General features: G+C 29.5%; 2 protein-coding genes across 2 annotated transcripts; one reads left to right on the plus strand and one right to left on the minus strand.

Moving 5' to 3' along the window:
* On the minus strand, nucleotides 9,217-11,145 carry LOC105170374 (60S ribosomal protein L35-like). The gene is made up of 3 exons (XM_011091110.2): nucleotides 11,004-11,145; nucleotides 10,615-10,907; nucleotides 9,217-9,486 (listed from the first exon to the last, which is right to left on the minus strand). Exons 1-3 carry the CDS (start codon nucleotides 11,005-11,007, stop codon nucleotides 9,412-9,414), a joined length of 372 nt encoding a protein of 123 aa, XP_011089412.1. The 5' UTR covers nucleotides 11,008-11,145; the 3' UTR covers nucleotides 9,217-9,411.
* On the plus strand, nucleotides 16,303-17,845 carry LOC105170375 (protein SODIUM POTASSIUM ROOT DEFECTIVE 1). Its single transcript, XM_011091111.2, has 3 exons — nucleotides 16,303-16,971; nucleotides 17,079-17,154; nucleotides 17,587-17,845. Exons 1-3 carry the CDS (start codon nucleotides 16,399-16,401, stop codon nucleotides 17,763-17,765), a joined length of 828 nt encoding a protein of 275 aa, XP_011089413.1. The 5' UTR covers nucleotides 16,303-16,398; the 3' UTR covers nucleotides 17,766-17,845.

Here is a 20,029-nt window from a genome sequence, read left to right on the forward strand (position 1 = left end):
CAATTATTTTTACATCATCTTAATTATATTACTTATCAAAATTTAAAAAAAATAATTATTTTAATAAAAAAAGTTGGTTTATCTAAGCATCAAGCTGAAATTTTGAAAGAGAAAAAACAAAATAAGTTACTATCAAAATCGAATCCAATTGGCATACTGAATATCTGATGTATTAAAATTTCGGTCTGATTTTATCAAATGAACTCGTGAACCTAAACCAAACATAGGTTGTGCAGGATGCTTCTGTGAAAAATAAATCATGGATGTAAGAATAAGAGAGCGACTTATTTGCAGATTGAATTTTATATTATAAAAATTTATTTTATATTTTATTTCATCCAACATATACACGTCATGTACATAAAGTAATTTTCAAAATAAAATAGATGACATGTTATTTTTTTTTTATAAATGTAACGTATATACAGTTAAATGAAGTAAAAGATATAATGAGAATTGTATAACAAAATCCAACCCGATTTATCTGTGGGTTTGTAAGCGCGAGAAATACAAGGAACTCTCAACAGGTTGTGTCTAGCTGGGGATTTGGCTTGTTTTTTACCCATTAATGCTTACACAAATTCCCTTCAACCCAAAACACCTCCTTATTTTTGTTTCTATAATTTATAATTTTTATTTCATTAGATTAGATGATATAAATTCTCACCACTTTATTTCAGTTTTATTTGAATATATGGGATTTAAAGTTTTTTTTTTAATTAGACCTCATTTCGCTTTATATATTTTAGAAAGGAAAAAAAAAAAACATTCACAATATTGTGAACATGGAAATGGTATGGTTCTTTCGGACTATTTTCTTTTTGGCTAAAAAAACATAAATATTATCATTTAATTTTGAATTTTGTTAAGTATGTTATGAAAAAAATGCACATAATCACAACATAATTTCTTAAAAATATGATTAAGATCATATAAATTTATACTAGCATAATAATTTTTACACGATGTTTATTTGCATATTTATTTATATTACGTGTTTTGAACTCGTACAATTCAACCTTTATTTGTAAATTAGATAATTAATTAATACTTCATCTTATTCATGCAAATGCTGTTTTTTGATCGTATTCAAATTTCATCCGGAATATGTTACAGTAACTCGAGGTTTTTTCAAAATAAAAAAATTCAATGTTTCATAATAATTTATTGAACATCAAGCTTGTTGTTTGATACAGGTTAAATACATAAAATTACCAAAATACCCTTATTTTGACCTAATAATTCGAGATCACAACCTTTAACAGTTGGACATGTTGCACAATCCAAGCAAGTCTAATGCATTCCACATTGGTTCAAACGTATAAGTAGTGCCTCATTTTCCTTCTACAGGTATGATTGGTATAACAATCTAATATACGAATAATCACTTTATAAATTTAAAGGTAAATTATAATTTCCTTTTCTGAACTTTGGCTTAATTATAAATATCTCCTTATTATTTGAAAAATTACAAGTACTCTCCTTAAATGAAAAATAATTATGTAACCCCTAAATGATAAAGTGGATAATACTATTTTATCCTTACTAATTTTTTTTAAAAAACTATTTTAAAAAATGAAAAAAAAAATTGAGGGTAAATAAACAATTATAGGGAATATTAGCTCATAAAAATATTTTAAAAAATTATAAAATATATATCACATTATAATTTTAATTCAGCATTTTGGTCGATTCACTATAAAATTTGGATGAAAACCTAACGCAATAAGCTTGTTTTTAGATAAATATTAAAATCAGGGAAATATTTGTATTTTTTTAAATATTAAAAAGATAATTACAATTATGTCGAAAAGCAAGAAAAGTAATTATGATTTATCCTTAATTTAATTAGGGCATAACTTGGAATCAATGCTGACACAGCATTTTTCCTTATAATTTATCCCGACCCTTTCACCACAAGCATTTTTCCTAATAATATACTTATATATTTGCTTCTGCTTTTTGGGCCTAGTTTTGATAGTTTGTTGCATGTGTATATCGACTACATATATAAAATGATTTACATATTCTACAAAATTACAAATATATATATTATGAAAATATTGAACAAAATATAAATAAAAAAGAACTTAATTAGGCTAAATTTATGATGGACAAATTAACCAGTATTATGAATAAAGTTTTTTATATTTTATTCCGAATTTTATTAGATCTTTTATTTCATCTAATACATCAAAAAATTATTTCATCTCTTACATAAATGGAAAATGAAAAATTGTAATGTATATATGTTAAATGAAATAAAATTTATGAGTGGATTAAAATATGAAAATATTTGAAAAGGTGATGAAGAGAGAAGTAGAAACAAAAAAGAAATACGAAAATTCCAAATTCTTGATTCCTAATAAAATTCAACAAAGATTGGTCAACTATAGTGGTCTATGGTCTAATTTACATCTCTAATCTGCTTTTTGTATAGAACAGTTGGTCAGGTTTTTAGGTCGTTCACATCCATGCATTATGGACAAAAGAAAAGAAGGCTATTCATCCAACTTTCCTAACTCAATAAGTTTCGAGGTGATGTTTAAATTTTATTAGATATATACGTATTTATCTTATTTTATATGATTTATTATAATTTATTTATTATTAATAATTATATTAATGTATTGATTGAATTAAATTATTATATTTTTTTTACTATAATTAATAAAAAAAAAAATAACGTTCCTAACTCCCACAAGTTCTGAACTTCATGCCTAATTCTCTTTATAACCTACGTAAAAATCTTTTGTCAAATGGTCCCATCCTAGACATATATATATATATATAATAATTGATATATAATCTTTGAAATTGAATGTGGGAGACCTTTTCATCTCTATTCCAACTGCCCTATAATTTAAGGCACTGCCAAACCATCCCTATCGTAGGGCAATTTCAATAATAAATTGAGGAAAATTATAATTGAGACTTCTTCAAACGCTTTTGCTATATTCAGAAACTATGACCAACATTTTATGCCTTTTTCAGTAAACTGTTGACCTAAATCCTATAAATATTTGGTTCAAAATTGACCTTTTCATTGTCTTCCTCACAAATATTGGACTATAAGAAAATATAATATTAGGGACGAGAAAATATTAAAATTGTCATTAGTTATATATATTAACATATAAAGTAATAAAAAAATTTTATTTTATTATTATAATGATTATTATATATCCACTTGTTTCAATATATATATATATATATGGTAAAAAAACTTAGAAACTTAAAAAGATGTTATTTGCACATGATAATAATGTATATATTTGAAATGTGGGCTATGTATCATTCTTTTTAATTAATTTATGTTGTACATTTTTAAATTTCAAATTTTGCTTAATGAGATAATAGGGTCGTAAAATATTTCATAATTAACATCAATATTGTATGTTGTAACGACTAGTTTTGAAATGGTAGATCTAGATCTACTATGAACCCTGCATGGAAATATGGAATCTATAAAATAAAAAATCAAAAAAATAGAAGCAAAAACAAGTAACATATGTTTGCAAGTGTACGAAAGCTCTCACGAGACATCACATGATTAGTGAATTAGATTTTTTATTCCGGTGATGTCTTAACTTATTAGTTAAAGTAATGTTTTATAAATAAGTTTGAGGTAATGGATTTGTGTCTCATCGGATGCATGATTTTACTTGAGTTGTTATAATTTATTTATTGTTATTAATTATATTGATGTATTGATTGAATTGATGTGTTACTCACTTTATTGAGATGTTGATGTAATCATATAACTAACAATTTAAAAAATTCACGAACAATGTAATGTTCTTCTTTAGCAAAATCACCGAATCTGCTGACATTAGCAAAAATATTGAATGACAATTCATATTTACCTAGATTGATTTATTGTAGGTCAAACAAATCATTTTTTTATCAAAACACCCTTATATATCTTCACACGCTAATGCATGTGGGAAAGTTATCTTCATCTTTAAAATGGTAGTTTGGTAAGAAAAATATTTGTTTGATCTACAATAAGTCATTAATAAGTAAATCAGGGATAAATATAGATTTTCATTCAAATTTTTTACTAATATCAATAAATTTGGTAAATTTTCACTAACAGGGGATTTATTTATTAAATAAAAATGAACATTAAGAATACTAAATATAATTTTTTAAATTATAAAAGATTTATATATAATTATACGGAGTATCCAGTTTATTCTTTTATATTAGGAGGGAGAAAAGTAGTAATATTGGTATAAACGTTGAATGGCTTTGGTATTTGAAGATTAGCATTAAAAATTGAGTTTGACATGAAAAATGAGGAGTACGTGAGAGTCGTCCAAATACTTAATAAACAAAGCAGCGCGTGTAGTATAAAAGTTTGACCATACGTATTTATTCACTCATTTTGTAAGAATGACGACTTTCAATCAAATAATTGTTAGTGCGATTTTGTGTGTTGAAGTGAAGTTGTGGTGGTGCATAACTCGTAAAAATCCCTATACAATTATGAAAATATGTGTTGGTCATGAAACTATTTAGATTTTGTCCATACCAAAGAACACATGAATTAAGAATTTAAATAAAAAAAGAGTGGAATAAAATTTCTTTATTCTATAAATATAAATATTTGATACCTAATATTCCAAAATTGCTGTGAAATAGTCTTACAGATGACTTATTGTCAACTAATACTATTCTTGGTAGCAAGAGAGTAAGCAAAATGAAGATAATTACAAATATGCACAATTAATTAAACAATAGTTATGTCATTTTTTGTTGAGTCGAGAAGGAATTTTGTTTTTGGAGCAACGACTTGGTCATATATATATATATATATATATGGTTGTGGGTTCATAAAAGACATATATATATATATATATCTATATATATATGATGCAATAGTTTGACGTTGTTAAATAGGACTGCCCCAGCTATGTACTCTGCAAATACATGTCATCTATCTGCCCAATATCATACTCAAATCGTTTGTAGGACTTGTCACTATGATTCAACACTTTTAAGGATAATTCATGCTTTCTGTTTTTGGTTTGTTTGAATTCAACCCCACCCAATCACCCAAAATTATAATTATAAATACACAATCCAATTTATTAGTGAACTTGCAAACTCAACAAAAGACTTAATACCTAACTGTTGGTCTCCACATCAGATCTAAAATCTTTATTATTATTATTGTTGTCGTTTTGAGGTGTAATAATTCCAACAAGTTAAGTATGTAATTAGGTATATAGGATTTGAACATGTGAATGTGTGCTTGTATATATAATTTAATCTTTTATTTATTAGGTATTATTATTATTATTTTGTTCTCTTGGATGATGACTAAGTCAGCCTCTTGGATAATACGTCAAACTGATACATCTGGATGCCTTTAGTTTTAGCTAAAATTTCCGACAAAAGTGTTCATAAATATTATGGTAAATTGTATGTGTTGAAAAGAAATATTTATAGGATCAAATATAAGTTGATACGAAGACAATTCAGGTATATGTGCGGGCCACTAGAATCTCATGAAAGAATCAGCATGTTTGTTTACGTTTTCATTTTCAATTTTCAGTTTTTGAAATATTGATTAATATGAAAATATATTTGTTTATGCTGATTTTATTAAAAATATATTGATTTGACACCATAATTTAATATAAAACACAATTATTTATTAATTCAAACATATTCTCATTTCAAAAGAAAATGCTTATAACATAGCTATTTCATTGAATTAGTTTTTCCTCTAAAAAAAATTATAATATTTTAATTATACTTTATATACATTTTTTATTTTGTGTAGAAAATGACATCATTTATTTTATGTTAAAAAAATATACACATTTGCGATCACAATGTTTTCTTTTTAATAGCGCGTTTCCTATTAACTCATTGTTGAAAATAAGTTGAAAAAAGGGTTCCTAATTCATAGTTTTTGTTTTTGAATTGTTTAAAAAATTAAGTTAATTTAAGCAAAAAATTATAAGCAACTCCCTACTAACTTCTGTAACTTGCTAATAAAACTGTAAATATTAAGTTGTTTTTTTAAAGTAAATATTCCAACTTCAATTCCCCCCCCCCCCTACTTTCTACTTTTATTTTTAAATATTCCCAACTATTATTCTGCCTAACGTACAATTTCGTTTTAAATTTATTCGCACCGCAAAAAACAAAAGCTATTGCAAACACTGCTTAATTATGAGTGTGAAAGGTAGAAGGTAGTGGTGTTGAGAAGGGAGTTATAATTAGAGATAGAGAGAAGCGTAGAACTTAGACAAATATGTGCACAAATGTATAAAACTCAAAGTGTTTGTTGTGTATAGTGTTTATATATAGAAATTCTAGAATTAGGAACTCCATCTACACCAACTTCAAATTACCATCTCTTTCTTTATAACCGTTGTTTTTATTTTTTTTCTGGAAATCAAAATAACTTGATGACTCTAACAATAATTATGTATTGAAGTCTTTAAACAATAAATTAGAAATTTATTTATTTTTAATATTTTATAAACTTTCAAAACATATAATAAAATATATTGAAGAGATTATAAATTGGGAGAAAGAGCCTCTGAATAACGCCAAAATCGCGTGTGTACCCTCAGCATTCAAGATTTGACGACTTAACAATTCCTTCAAGTTAAGTAATCGTGAATGGTATTAATTGATGTGGAAATTATACATTAAAATTACTGAAACAAACAGCGACTTCAGTTTCCGGTCCCAACACGTCGCATTCTTTAGCAATTGCGTTGCCTCGTTACCACGATTTAATTGCTTGATGAAAGACAACTGGGATTAAAAAATAATATAAAAACAAATAATTGAGACAAGGAAAAAAAAATCAAAATCGCTATCAGAAGAAAAAGGAGTTGAGTGATGATAGGTATATGTGTAGAAGCGCATATTACAACTTGCATTATCTTATTATATAATAATTATGGCATTTACAACATATCCCAATAATCACTCAAATTAGTCCAAATTTATCTATACTATTTATTAAGTGTGAGGAAGTCAGAGTAACGATATTTAATTAAAAAGACACATGTTAATCAAAATACTTTTAATTACGTGTATTTATTTTTACACAAAATAACCCTCTCTTTTGATGTCTCTGTTAATAATATTTTGTCCACGCACATTTAAAATTAACAAAAAAAAATATTGAAGTACAATATAGCTATTTATTTTATTTTTTATAATTAATTAAAAAATTAAATTATGCATACTCGTCGACTGTACTCCTGTAGCTGGTATATATTATTACACTAGCAACCACATCATTATAAGTATCGTAAGTCTTCTTGTATAATTGACTATGCAAAAATCACTAAAATGGGTGTGTATATATATAGCAAACTTTGTTAACATCATCCAGTTACTAAAATTAAATTTGGGGAGCATGTAACTGGGGAAGTCTATTGACTAAGACCTGAATCAACCCAGAAATTAACAACGTAATGATTAACAAATCATTTACCGCCTGATTACTAATCAAACAACACATAAAGAACGTATCATGTCAAGATATCAATTCAGGCCACATCGTACTTAATTATGTATAACTAACATATATTACACATGCACACACACAGACACAGTAGTTAATCTTTTGATTAAGTCAAGAATATTATTGTTTTGGATTGATCCAAAACATTGATAAAGTTGGTATGGTGGGGGGGTCAAGAATGGGAAGTCGGACCTAATTATTCCCTTATCATTCATGTGATGGTGATTTGGATGTGGATGTGGAGTATATATATACTTTTTATTTATTATTTCGGAATAAATTGACTCAGCAACATCGGAAAGACTAATGCTGCTTTTCGATTAATTAAGATAATTATAAGATTATAATAATTAATGATGGATTAGGAATACACGTTTAATTGCCATCTCCCACTATCTTCAACTATTAACTTATTCATGCTTTCTTAATGTGTCCGTGGCATGCACGCATTGCTTTCAACTATAAAAATGTATACGTCTCTTTTAAATTAATATTATCCTATCAATGGAATTTACCTTTTTTTTGCTTTTCCTTTTACGAAATAATTATTTTATTTCAGATGGTTTGGTTATTGTTAGAAAAAATTGCAAATAACCCCTCTGTATTATTCAAAATATTTAGATAAGCCCCTGTTAGGCTGCATATATAAAGAAATTGGAAATTGCAGTAAAATTGATGTTGGGTTGTTTTACAAGCTGCTTATGCAATTGCATTTATGGAGATTATCGCAATAAATTAGGAACCCAAAGGCATACTCATGTCATCAAGAATGAAACCTCCAGCAAAACAATGTTCAAAGTGGCATTTTTCCATAAAAGAGAAACAAATGCAGAAAATCGTGGTACAGAGATGAACCAAACCGCGGCCGCCACAATTAATATGACCCGTATCCATGTTTTTAAGTTACGATGTTTTGATCCTTTATGTCCAATTCAATACTGATAACTGGCAAAATTGGCAGAAAGTTTTAGCCAAAACCAGTAGCTTATCTCTACTCTTACCCAATATTTAGCGCGTTGCTTCAGTTCTAAAACTGTGGAGCAACCCACAAACACGCCTTCTTTCAGAAAACTGTTGGACAACATGGTCTGAAATGAACTGTAGGAAACAGGGTTTGGAGTCGAACAAAGTCACAAGTTCAGTACCATTCTACAATAACACAACTGTCGATGAAAATAAGACTAGCGCTTATGGTTTAAGACAAAATTATATTTTCCAACTAGCAAAGATTTAGGATTAAACAATTTCACCATTTTGTCTTGTCAGTTTAACGTTTTTCCTTTCTTTCTCTCTGCATTTTGCTTCCAAGAGTAACACAATCTAAAAATCCGATTGCAACTCATGTTATACATCCTTAAACACTTATAAGTTGTATAAATAATTTTTTTCCTTAAATAAAATAAATGACATTATTTTTATTTACATTCACCCAACATGCTCAACTTTATTTATTCTTTTTGAAAGAGAGATTTATCATTATATATATCTTTCTATTTAAATGTTCAATATTAGTATCAACAACTTTTCATATAATAACGTAATTATTATATTACAATACATGTTTTTTCATTGATGATATCATGATATCAACAACTTTTAGTGTTTTCTTAAAGAGCTTCGCACAACCATTAAGAAAACACAAGTAACAAATTGCAGTTAAACAAGCAAGTTCGACCATGGGGTCAGTTGGAAAAAGCAAGAACAATGTCAGATGAAGCCATGTAAAAAGATGTGGGATCATTATATAAGATGGAAAATGGTACTTCAAGAGTCTACATATCACTTTTAATTTTAATTAATCAGAAAACTACAAATTCATTAAAACTAAAAATTCACTGGCACAAAATATGAATATCCTCCAAGATCAGAAATCAACACAAGCAAAACTGCAAAAGGAAGGAATTAACTTAAACTTTAATGGCATACTTTCTCATTGGGAAGTACATCTCTTTCTTCTTCTCCCTTTCTGTCTTCAAAGATGCCTGCAACAAATCCAGACCAAGAGTTAACAACCTTCAGCAAGGAGGGTCCAACCAACCAGGAGTAATGTTTCAAAATGAGTCACAATAGAATTTGGGACAATTATAATAACTACACAATTTTTTTTACAGTATGCATAATGGAAGTACATATCTTCGTGTTGTATCGATAATGTTGCAACTGTTCAATTGTGGACAAAATGCCAACTAAGATTGATGGGTATGATGAATCAGAATAAAGAAAGATAAAGAAATAGACATTCTCAAGATATGATACAGCAGTAAAGATTTTTGAGCATTTAAGAACCCAAAACCAACATTTGCTGCACCATGAGAGCCAATGCCAACTCAAGGATGACTTCTTTTATACAATAATACTACCTTCTGAAGTGTTCACAACAATGAACAACAGATAAAATTCAAAAGAATGAACTATGCATATAAGTCTCAACTAGGATGAACTGCCACAACTTTAATATGCCAGTAGTTAAAGGGGTCGAATTTCAAGAGGCATAAAACCCACCATACTGAGTAAATATGCATTACATACTGATGCCATGCACAAGAAATATAGGAGAATACACAAATGGGTCAAAAAAATTGTAAAACCACATCACATCATCCAAGCTGCAAACGCCGTTAACAAAATTTCTATCCAAAAATGCTACAGAAAATTGATGCTATCTACAGTTCTTCAATTCCTTCACACAGGATATCAGCTGTAGCAACAAGGAAGAATAGTAAAGCAAGTATAAAGATACTGATTGAGAAACATCAATAAAATTCTGAAACATTGTATAATCCTGATGAAAAGGCTATACATATCCAACAACACAAACTAACTATTCCGGAACTTAGCAAGGATAAGCGGTAGAAGAGTAACAGTAAGGTTGGAACTTTGGTTCTTATGCAGACCCTAAAATAAAAGACACCGATAATTATCACTAGTGCGTCCCAACTAAATTTCCAAGCCGTGCAATGAAATAATAGCAAGATATTGCAGAAGAAATTACGATTATTTCTAAATAAAGCTCCAATGGACATACCAACTAAGCAGTCCAAACAAAACAAACATTTCTTTACAAGAAAATCACAGAAAAAGAGAAAAAGACCCTCGTCGAGGGCACAGACCTGGTGTTTAGTGAGGCGGCGGCGGATAGCACGGGTCTTCTTCGGGCGGAGATCAAGTGGCAAGTATTTCTTGTTCTTGTAGGCTTCTCTGAGAGCGGATTTCTGCTTTTGCGAAATGACAGTCAGCACCTGGGCAATAGAGAGCCTCACCACCTTGATCTTCGAAAGCTTGTTGGGGGCGCCTCCGGTCACTTTGGCCACCCTCAAAAGCGCCAACTCCGCCTTCAAATCCTTGAGCTGAGCCAGCAGCTCCGTCTTGTTCTTCTGCCTCAACTCGTGCACCTTAATCCTCGCTACATTAATGAAAACAGACAAGAAAGTTAAACAATACACTGAAAAATTGAAAACGAAAAACACTTGATTGTTATCTATCGAGGTTTTACGCATACCCATCTCGTCGTTCTTCCTCCTCTCGGTTCCTAAGTGGGGGTGGGGGAGTGTTTGGGACTGGCGGCTAAAAACCCTAATGTACTTATTTATGAATTTGGGCTTAAGGTTTCCGTGTCTTCAACTTTGGGCTAATCGTTTTATAATTGGTCTTCTTATTGGGCTAAAATATAACAAATTCTAGAAATGGATTTATGTTATACAAAGCCCAAATATAGAATTCTTGGGTCTTTAAAGCCCATGGGCCCAATCACTACCAATCTTGCAACATTTTTCCAAGTTTAAATTTCATTTATATTTGAAATTTGAGAGAAAAATTTAGAAAAAAAAACCGGAAACTAACCTAGGCTATACTTAATACACAAATACCTCCCGCTCTTTAATATTACAAAGATACCCCTTAAAATTATAATTATCATTACAACTACATTCTTTATTCGAAAACAAAACTTACACAAATATTTCTTAAAAAACATTACACTCAAAAAATATACTGATAATTTCATTAAAAACATAAATTATTTATGTATTTTGATCAAATCTTAATCGATGTCAATATAATTCATCCTATATAAATGGAAAAGGATAAACGGGGGCATGGCCACAAGAAGGACATGATGAAAGAAGTGAATTAGGTTGAAATTGAAAGGAAAGAGAATGTTGAATTAATGATCAGAGTTTGATTTGATGAGATTAGTAAAATCAAATTCATAATAATCTTTTTCACAAACTACTGTAGCCCCCACCCCTCACACCTCTGCTTTATACGCCTCATTTTTAAAACTAAAATATTTACTTTGAGTAAACCCCACACAACCATAATTCTCTGTAAACCTCCTAATTGATTAACAATTAAAATTGGAAGAACACATTTTCAACCCTGGAATCTTATTTCTAACCGAATTGCCAAACATTGGAGCTCTCGTAGGTAGGCCAACATGTACTAAACTAGGCTAAAATTTAGACCAATTCAAAAAATAACACACCTCAATCCAAACATACCCCCAATGCACCGGTAATAATATGATAAGACATCATGTTCCAAAGACAATTACAAAAAAAAATTTAAAAGAAAAAGGAAATTAAACAAAATATACTAAAAAGACGGCAAAAATTCATAAGAATCCAAATAATAACAATGGTTCGTCATAATTTAGATTCTTTTTAAGAAAGATTAAGATAGCATGCAACTGAAGGATCTTCAAAACTTTTCCTATATTAAAAAACTATTATTCTTTTTATTATTTTAAATTTTTATCGATCCAAACACCCTCAAAATGATGTGTGTCTACATCAACATTTGCCCTTTTGGTCCTGCTTACAACTAATAGAAGAGAACAGTTGTAGTTAGAGGTAGGGAACGAAAATGAAGGGCAAAGCAAAAGGTGTTAAAAGTACTGGTTGAATATTCCAAATGTTTTTTTTTTTTTTTTGAAAGGGAATATTCAAGTGTAATTATGGAACCATCTAATCAACTTTATTAACTGCTAAAAAGGTTTTCAATTTAATTGTCCCTACCAAAAGATTCATTATTTAAGGTGTAATAATTGCACAAATTATAATAAAGCAACATTAACTTTTATTTTAAAATTAATAAATGATCATCTCCTGCTGCACCATTATTTTTCCCTTCTAATTAAATCTTTAGATCAAAAAGGGTTGTGGTAGAAACTACTAATCCTTACAATTTAATGATCATTAGTGAATTGCATATATTATTTTATTGAATTCATTACATTTATAGAATAAGGGACACTTTGAATGAAAATAAAAATAAAAATATACATATATTAATAGTTGTAATTGTCTTGTTATAGTTGTTAATTATTTTGGTAGAAGTAATTAATGAGCAAATCATGGAGCCGCAGCCCATAAAACATGGTTCCAAATTTTAAGCAAGAGGCAAAAAATAAGGATGATATGAGAATTAGATCTTCTATTTTTAATTTTGTGGTTGTTTTTATTTTATTAAATATATATAAAGTATATGATTTATTTTATTTGAATAAAATAATTTATACACGTAACGTGCATATATTAAATGAAAGAAAATATGTAATTGAATCTTAAATAAACTTATATGCATTTTCTTACCATAACTTGAAACTTAGAAACGTATTTATATATTCACTTCTTCAAATTAAAAGCTAATTTAATGTGAAAACAAATATTCAGCTGAAAACCTGAAAACTAACACTATTGTTTGCTGGACCTCATAAATTAATTATATATATACAGAAGAAAAATCTAAGAGCAGTACAAACAGAGTTTTGAGGCTTTGTGGTCTGTTTGCTTACAGTACACACATTTCTAGAGAAATTGAGGTATTTGTCTATGTACTACGTACTTAGACGAGAAATGGGTAAATTATTTTTTATAAAAAAAAAAAATTATTTCTTATATTTTTCAAAAATAGAGTAATATACTCTCTTAAGTAATTTTGTATAATCCACGCGTGTTTTCTTTATTTTTTATTTTTTTTAATTTTTAATAATAAATTATATTTATACCCTTACTTAATAACTATTGAGTCTAATTCAATTTAAGGTTCACATTCAACTAACAAGATTGATGGTCTAATTTTTTTTAGTTTGAATCAAGGGTCTAGATTTAAATTTGTATATTCATGTTATATATATATTTATTTATATAAACTTTACCTTAAAAAGTATTTGAATTGAAGAGTGATTTTTGTTTTATATAATCGATCAGTATGAAAACAAAGAAAACATTTCTTAATTTATTTTAAACAAACTGTTGCATATATATATATATTCTTGCCAAGTAGACATTCCATATGAGAATCCAATGACAAAAACAGCATTCATGTCACGGGTATTTGTGATTAGCAGTGGAGACAACGGATAGTGAAGCAGCAGCAGGAGCGACAATGTACGTATTACATTATAGTACCTAGATCTGTGCTTGAATTAACCAAGACTGATCAGTATTATCCTTGGTGCATGTACCCCAGGTACAACATCACGTGCTCCACATCAATAATTGTCTTTATTATTCATATTTTCCAACCATTAAAAATAAGTAAAATATTTTTTTAGTCTCATAACATAAGGATAATTTTTTTTTTTTGTATCAAAATTATGGTAAGTGACACTTTTAGTCTCATAAAACTCAAAATCACGTTTTTTTAGTCCCAAAATCATAACGTCTTTTTAGTCTCAAAACCACAACGCACATAATTTTTTGAGATTAAAAATACTTGATTATGAATTTTACTGGACTAAAAGCGACACCTGCTATAATTGTGGTATCAAAACAAATCCTGTCTGTGTTTTATGGGACTATAAAAATATTTTACCTATTAAAACTTTACATCAATTACATATTGGTTGTCTGATAACGTAATTTGAGTTGATCAATTCATTTGTTAAAACAGATTCGAAGAGTAGCTGTTGGGACAAAATTCTGAATGTTGTGTATAATTGATCATGATTGCACGTATAAATATTTTTTTGGTACGATATTCTTTACTGGGTGGATACGTAATGCTCAATTTTGGGCTTCATTTTTGTATATTAATTGAAAAAAGTCAAGATAATTAATACTTAACGGGCCCTAAATAATACTTCTAATCAATTAAGGGATGAACCATTAATATTGAGCTTATACCAATTTTAAGATTAGAGTGTTAAACATTTGAATATTTCCTCGTTACTTAAAAACGCTGACAGTCTTTTTGCACTTGCTCATAATATTGTCTTAGACCGAACCAGTCCATGTTTTGCTCATTACAACATCATTAATACTTGTCCTAATCCCTACCTAGTAGTCGCAATGTTGTCGTTGGATTATGACCTTTAGCTTTGTTTGCTGGTGGATCAAAGTCTAAGGGTCCCTGATACACATCTTTAACCACGCTTTTTGGAATCACAGTACGTAATAGCAGGCAACACACACACACACATTTGAAATGATTGAAATTATTTCTGTACTAAAAATAAGGATGACAAGAGACACCGTTGTTTGCTTAAACAGTTGCCATCTTTCAGGTCACACGTATTATCATTGGAAACTGAAGTAGAAAGATTCTGTGTTCAGTGCCTGTGCTAGCTCGAGTGTTTTTTGCTTCCGCCCTCTCCCTCGTAGTTTGGGGTTTGGTGGGGGTTGAAATTCTTGTATTATTGAATATGAAAAATATCGAACAATGTGAATATATATATATATATATATATCACATTCACATAAATTAGTATGGTTCGACCCACGATTATATTATATTGCTAGAACGTAATTCATATTATTTGATGTTTTTTAAATATCATGTGTACAAATATTTTCGAGATTTCTTGGTTGAGTGCTAGCACTAGGAGAAATATAATATTTAATTCTTGCTAATGAAAATGGTTAAAAATAAATAGTTATAGTAAATAGTTATCGACTATGGCTATGCAACTCTATAAAAGAAAATTTGAGAAAATTATCTTGTAAGTTCTTTTTTTTTTTTTTTTTTTGTGGGTGGGTGGGAGATAGGATAACAGTTTTTGGTGTACTTAAATTCATTTGACAATAAAGAAAAATAATTTGAAAAAAATGGCACATTAAGTACATTTATCAATGGAAAATGTCTCCAATTTGTAGCCGTCATGTGTCATTTTTCACTCAAATAAGTAACTTTCGACAATAAATATCCTTTACCTGCCATTTTTTTGTTTATAAATTATCGTCCTTTATTATCAAAATGAATTTCAAGTGAATCAAAAGGCCACCCTGCCCCCATATTCACGGGATGAAAATCACAATTTTTTTCAGAATTTATAGATAAAGCAAAATAGCTAAGAAGCCATCTGATAGAAACAACTGGAACAAAAACAATGAGTTAGTTCCCAGAAAATATAGTACTTAGCCAAAGAAACAATTAAGAAGAAGCTAAAGGCAGACAAGAAAGGGCACACTTTCGGCTGTCCTGGCTCCTCAAGTCAATTCAGGTTGGCAAATGCTAAACCAGCAATCATACGTCAATAATAAGAGATCGCAGCAGCACACAAGTTGAAACTTCTTTTCCCCTAATTCTCCCCCCCAATAGTGCTAGTAATCATGACACATATGTGAAAAAGCCCTCAACCATCAAGCAAAAAGCAGAATCACAACCATAAAAGAATTCCAAGAAAATAACCCCCAAACACACTCTACTTTAACTAAAGCTTCCCATAATTTAATCTCAGTCCAGGTTTTACACTATTTTATATATCAATTTTCCACAGGGACCATTTTCCTTTTTTTTAAAAAAAAAAAAAATCAATTTGTACGATTTTCTGTTTTCAAATCCCTCCACTTTATATCCATATTGGATGGCCTCATTTTGAAGATCTTTCTTCACAGCCCACCACACTAATATATACCTTCCAAGAACAATCTCTCACACACACGCTGAGTAGAATGAAATCCATAGAGCTATTCTGTGCCTCTCCAGCCTCCACAGCCATATGTTCAAGCATGGACCAGAGGGCCATAATCAGGCCCGGCATCAGGCCGATTGATCGGCAGATTCACCGGTTGGGCGACACTCCGAGAAGCAGAACAAATGCAGCTCCATGCTCATCCCAGCTCCCCTTTGACCCTTCCAGGCCTTTCTACCACAAGAGCAGAAAGAACACGGCTTCTGCTAAGGAAACTGAAATTTTACGCAGGAAAAGCTCGGCCGACGTCCATGATCTTGCCAGCCCGCCAAGCTCTTCTAGATACTTATTGAGAGACAGGCCTTTCTTGGACCCCGTATCAGATTCCGAACGCGCCCTGGTTTCCAGCCACCCCCTTCTCAGGGATAACAATTATAACTACAAGCGCTTGAATCTAGACGATTTCCGGGCTTTCAGGTCCCTGTCCAGTCGCGCGGCCTATGAGACTCCTGTCTATAATCCAGGCCCGGATAACCCTCATCAGGCCCGGAAAACTTCACCTCAGAGACTCAGCGATCATTTGAATGCTCATAAATCTTCATCGAATCACCGGGTTAGTTCTTTATACGCATACCCTTTTGAATGATGCTTTTAAATTCGTCTAATATTTTGTATTACGTGTTCAAATCATTAATTAACGCTTTTAAGCTGTTTGCTCAGACTGTCGAGTTGAGGGTTTCAATTCATTGCAAGGGTTGTGAAGGGAAACTAAGGAAACATATATCCAGAATGGAAGGCAAGTACATTACTATTTCTCTATACCTATATTTTTGTGGGCAATAATAATAACAATATGCAGGAGACATGTTCCGGGGCAGTCAATGGTTCCGGTACAAGGTTTTTCTATGAAAACTCTTGTATTCAAATATGTGAATGTAAAAAAAAGAAAAAAAATCAGGAGATATATATACATAAATTCTACTCACATCAATCTAACTAAATTTCAAAGCAATTACATAATAAGTGTCATATAATTCACAGAGTGCGATCAATTACATAACAATTATATTGTACTTATGTAAAATTGGTTAAATTCAACTAAATCTCATCTGTATATTTACAAGAAAAACCATTCATTTTAAACCAATTTGTGAGATTATTTTTATTTTTTGATGCATTTTATATTAATATATATTTAAATATCTCTCTTTGTTGTGTTTATTTGCAGGGGTGACGTCATTCAGTATAGATTTAGCAACAAAAAAGGTGACAGTAATAGGGGACGTGACCCCTCTAGGGGTGCTTGCGAGCATTTCCAAGGTGAAGAACGCCCAATTTTGGCCATCTCCGACTTCGTCTTCGTCCTCCTCATCATCTCCCAGGCTCAGTCTCACAAAGATAAATTAATTAAATTTGTATTGGAAATACTTATGTATTTTGATGATAATATAATATCATATTTTATAGCTACAATAAATGGATGTGTACGTTGATTTAGAAGTATTGTGTTTTTTTTTTTTTTTGCTCTTTTTCTTTTTAATTTGAACGAGTAATGCTATAGTCGGATAATGTAATATGTTTACTGCGTGTAGATACAAACAATTTTACATAAGATAATTGCATATTTACATGACAGTATTGTTTGATGCGTGTTCAAATATTTGCTGTTTCCGAAAACTTGGGATAGTTAAGTTTGAGTAGGTACTTCTCGATGCCCTTTAAAAATAATTAATTTTTAAAATAAGTGATATCACGTTTGAATCCATATTTTTATAATTGATTACATAGATGTTGAATGTATACATAAATTGATACTGAATTAACTAACATAAAATTAGGGTTAAATGCAATTTATCCGCATGTGGTATGCGAAATGAACAAATAAACTCAGGTGAAAAAAATATTAGCAAATTAACCCACTGTGTATGGAAAAATGAAGCAAATTACCCCTCTATCAATGGTTTAGATATAGGATAATTTGCTTTATTTTTTAAAACATGGAATAATTTGCTATTTTATTTTTTATATGAAACCTTTTACTCATTTATAATATCATAGGGTAAATTATATTTCCCCCCAATTAAATTATAGTGTTTTCTAGCTAGTGATATATGTAACATTAAAAAAAAAAGTTTTATTTTTCTTTTAAATGATGAATAAAATTAAAAAGGTTTGTTTGTATATAAGTGTCTCGTGCTCTCTGATCATAATTTCTTGGGAACAACCCTTCCCCCCCGCCCCCCGCCCCGGCCCATGGCCTTTTTGTACCTTTCTTTTAATTTCGAAATATGGAGGTGCTCAGGCTGGCATGTCTCTGTGTCTGAACAAGTGCTCTTGTTTATTGCTTTCCAGATAGACAACCTCATCACGGTTCTCGTGCATTTCTTGTCAACATTTTCACTGCCTTAAATTAATTACACATATAAACTCTGACGTTATTTTTTTTTTTTAATCTCACAATGTATCTCTGTCTGTCACTTCTAAAAGAAAAAATTTATATCCCTGCATTATAAAAAAAATTTAAAAATCTTGATGAATCAATATATACTATCAACTACGACCACTTAAACCAATTCACAAATTTAAATTTCGACTAAAGTCAATTAATAATATTTACCATTTCATAATTATGATTAAAGTATTTATTATGGTTATTAGTTATGACCAAAAAATTTTAAGTTATGACAGAGTTTTGGCATCGTTTATTGGAACAACATATTCAATAATCATTTTGAATTCATAGTTAATCATTACATATTTACTGTTGTTTTTTTTTCCATATATAGTAATTAGTTATAGTAAAAATTTCACATTTTCTTACAGTAGTGTGAACAATGAAAAGAGATAATATCATTGGAAAAAATATGACTTATCGTATCTAATATTAATTAATTGTGATTAAAATTTAAATTTTGTATCAATTTAATTTAACCATAATAAATAATATTAATTTATCATAATTTTTAACTCGAAATAATTTATAATGTAGAGAATAAATTAATTTTTCAAGTGTATCATCTTAAGCTATGAGTGGATTTATGTTTTAATTTATTATTACATTCACATTCGAAAGATGCAAAGTAACTGAAATAAAAAGAAACTCGGTTGTGCCTCGGCTACGTAAACTTGTTCATTTGTTCATTGTTAGTAAGTCTATATATGTAATTGTTATTAATTAATCATTATCTTGATGGAACAATGTAACTACCATTATTTATATAGGAAAAATAAAAATATTAATGAATATATAGTTAGTTAATTATTAATAAGTTTTGATGTAACAGACAACCAACATTATTTCTCTAAGAAAAACATTATTAAAATATTTATTATGATTTCTGATTACAGTGAAAATATTTATCATGATTTTTCTAGTAATAATTAATATTTTGATTTAATCGGCAAAAAAGCAAGTAATAACTATTTTTAGCCGTAATTATTAATTGGCATGCATTGTATATATATATGAAATTATAATTATAATAATTGATGATGATAAAATATGAATTGGTTTGTAGTGAAAAACGGGTAATATTCTCCATGTGTAAGCCAAATGCATATTCCAAAATCAGCGGGAAAGAAGGTGTCCGTGATGTGTGTGTGTGTGGAAAGCAGTGTAGATATGATAATTACACGTGGAAGTGAGGGATGCATGCGGGTAAGCATTAGGG

The sequence above is a fragment of the Sesamum indicum genome, linkage group LG9 (genome assembly GCF_000512975.1).
Source record: "Sesamum indicum cultivar Zhongzhi No. 13 linkage group LG9, S_indicum_v1.0, whole genome shotgun sequence".
NCBI lineage: Eukaryota > Viridiplantae > Streptophyta > Magnoliopsida > Lamiales > Pedaliaceae > Sesamum > Sesamum indicum.

Excerpts from the sequence above, each read along its gene's own strand:
- LOC105170374 (XM_011091110.2), bottom strand. Across the intron at positions 9,487-10,614 it reads GCCGCCTCACTAAACACCAG|GCATCTTTGAAGACAGAAAG; the intron begins GTCTGTGCCCTC and ends GATTTGTTGCAG.
- LOC105170375 (XM_011091111.2), top strand. The coding sequence starts at position 16,399 with ATGAAATCCATAGAGCTATTCTGTGCCTCTCCAGCCTCCACAGCCATA. Across the intron at positions 16,972-17,078 it reads AATCTTCATCGAATCACCGG|ACTGTCGAGTTGAGGGTTTC; the intron begins GTTAGTTCTTTA and ends CTGTTTGCTCAG. Across the intron at positions 17,155-17,586 it reads ACATATATCCAGAATGGAAG|GGGTGACGTCATTCAGTATA; the intron begins GCAAGTACATTA and ends GTTTATTTGCAG.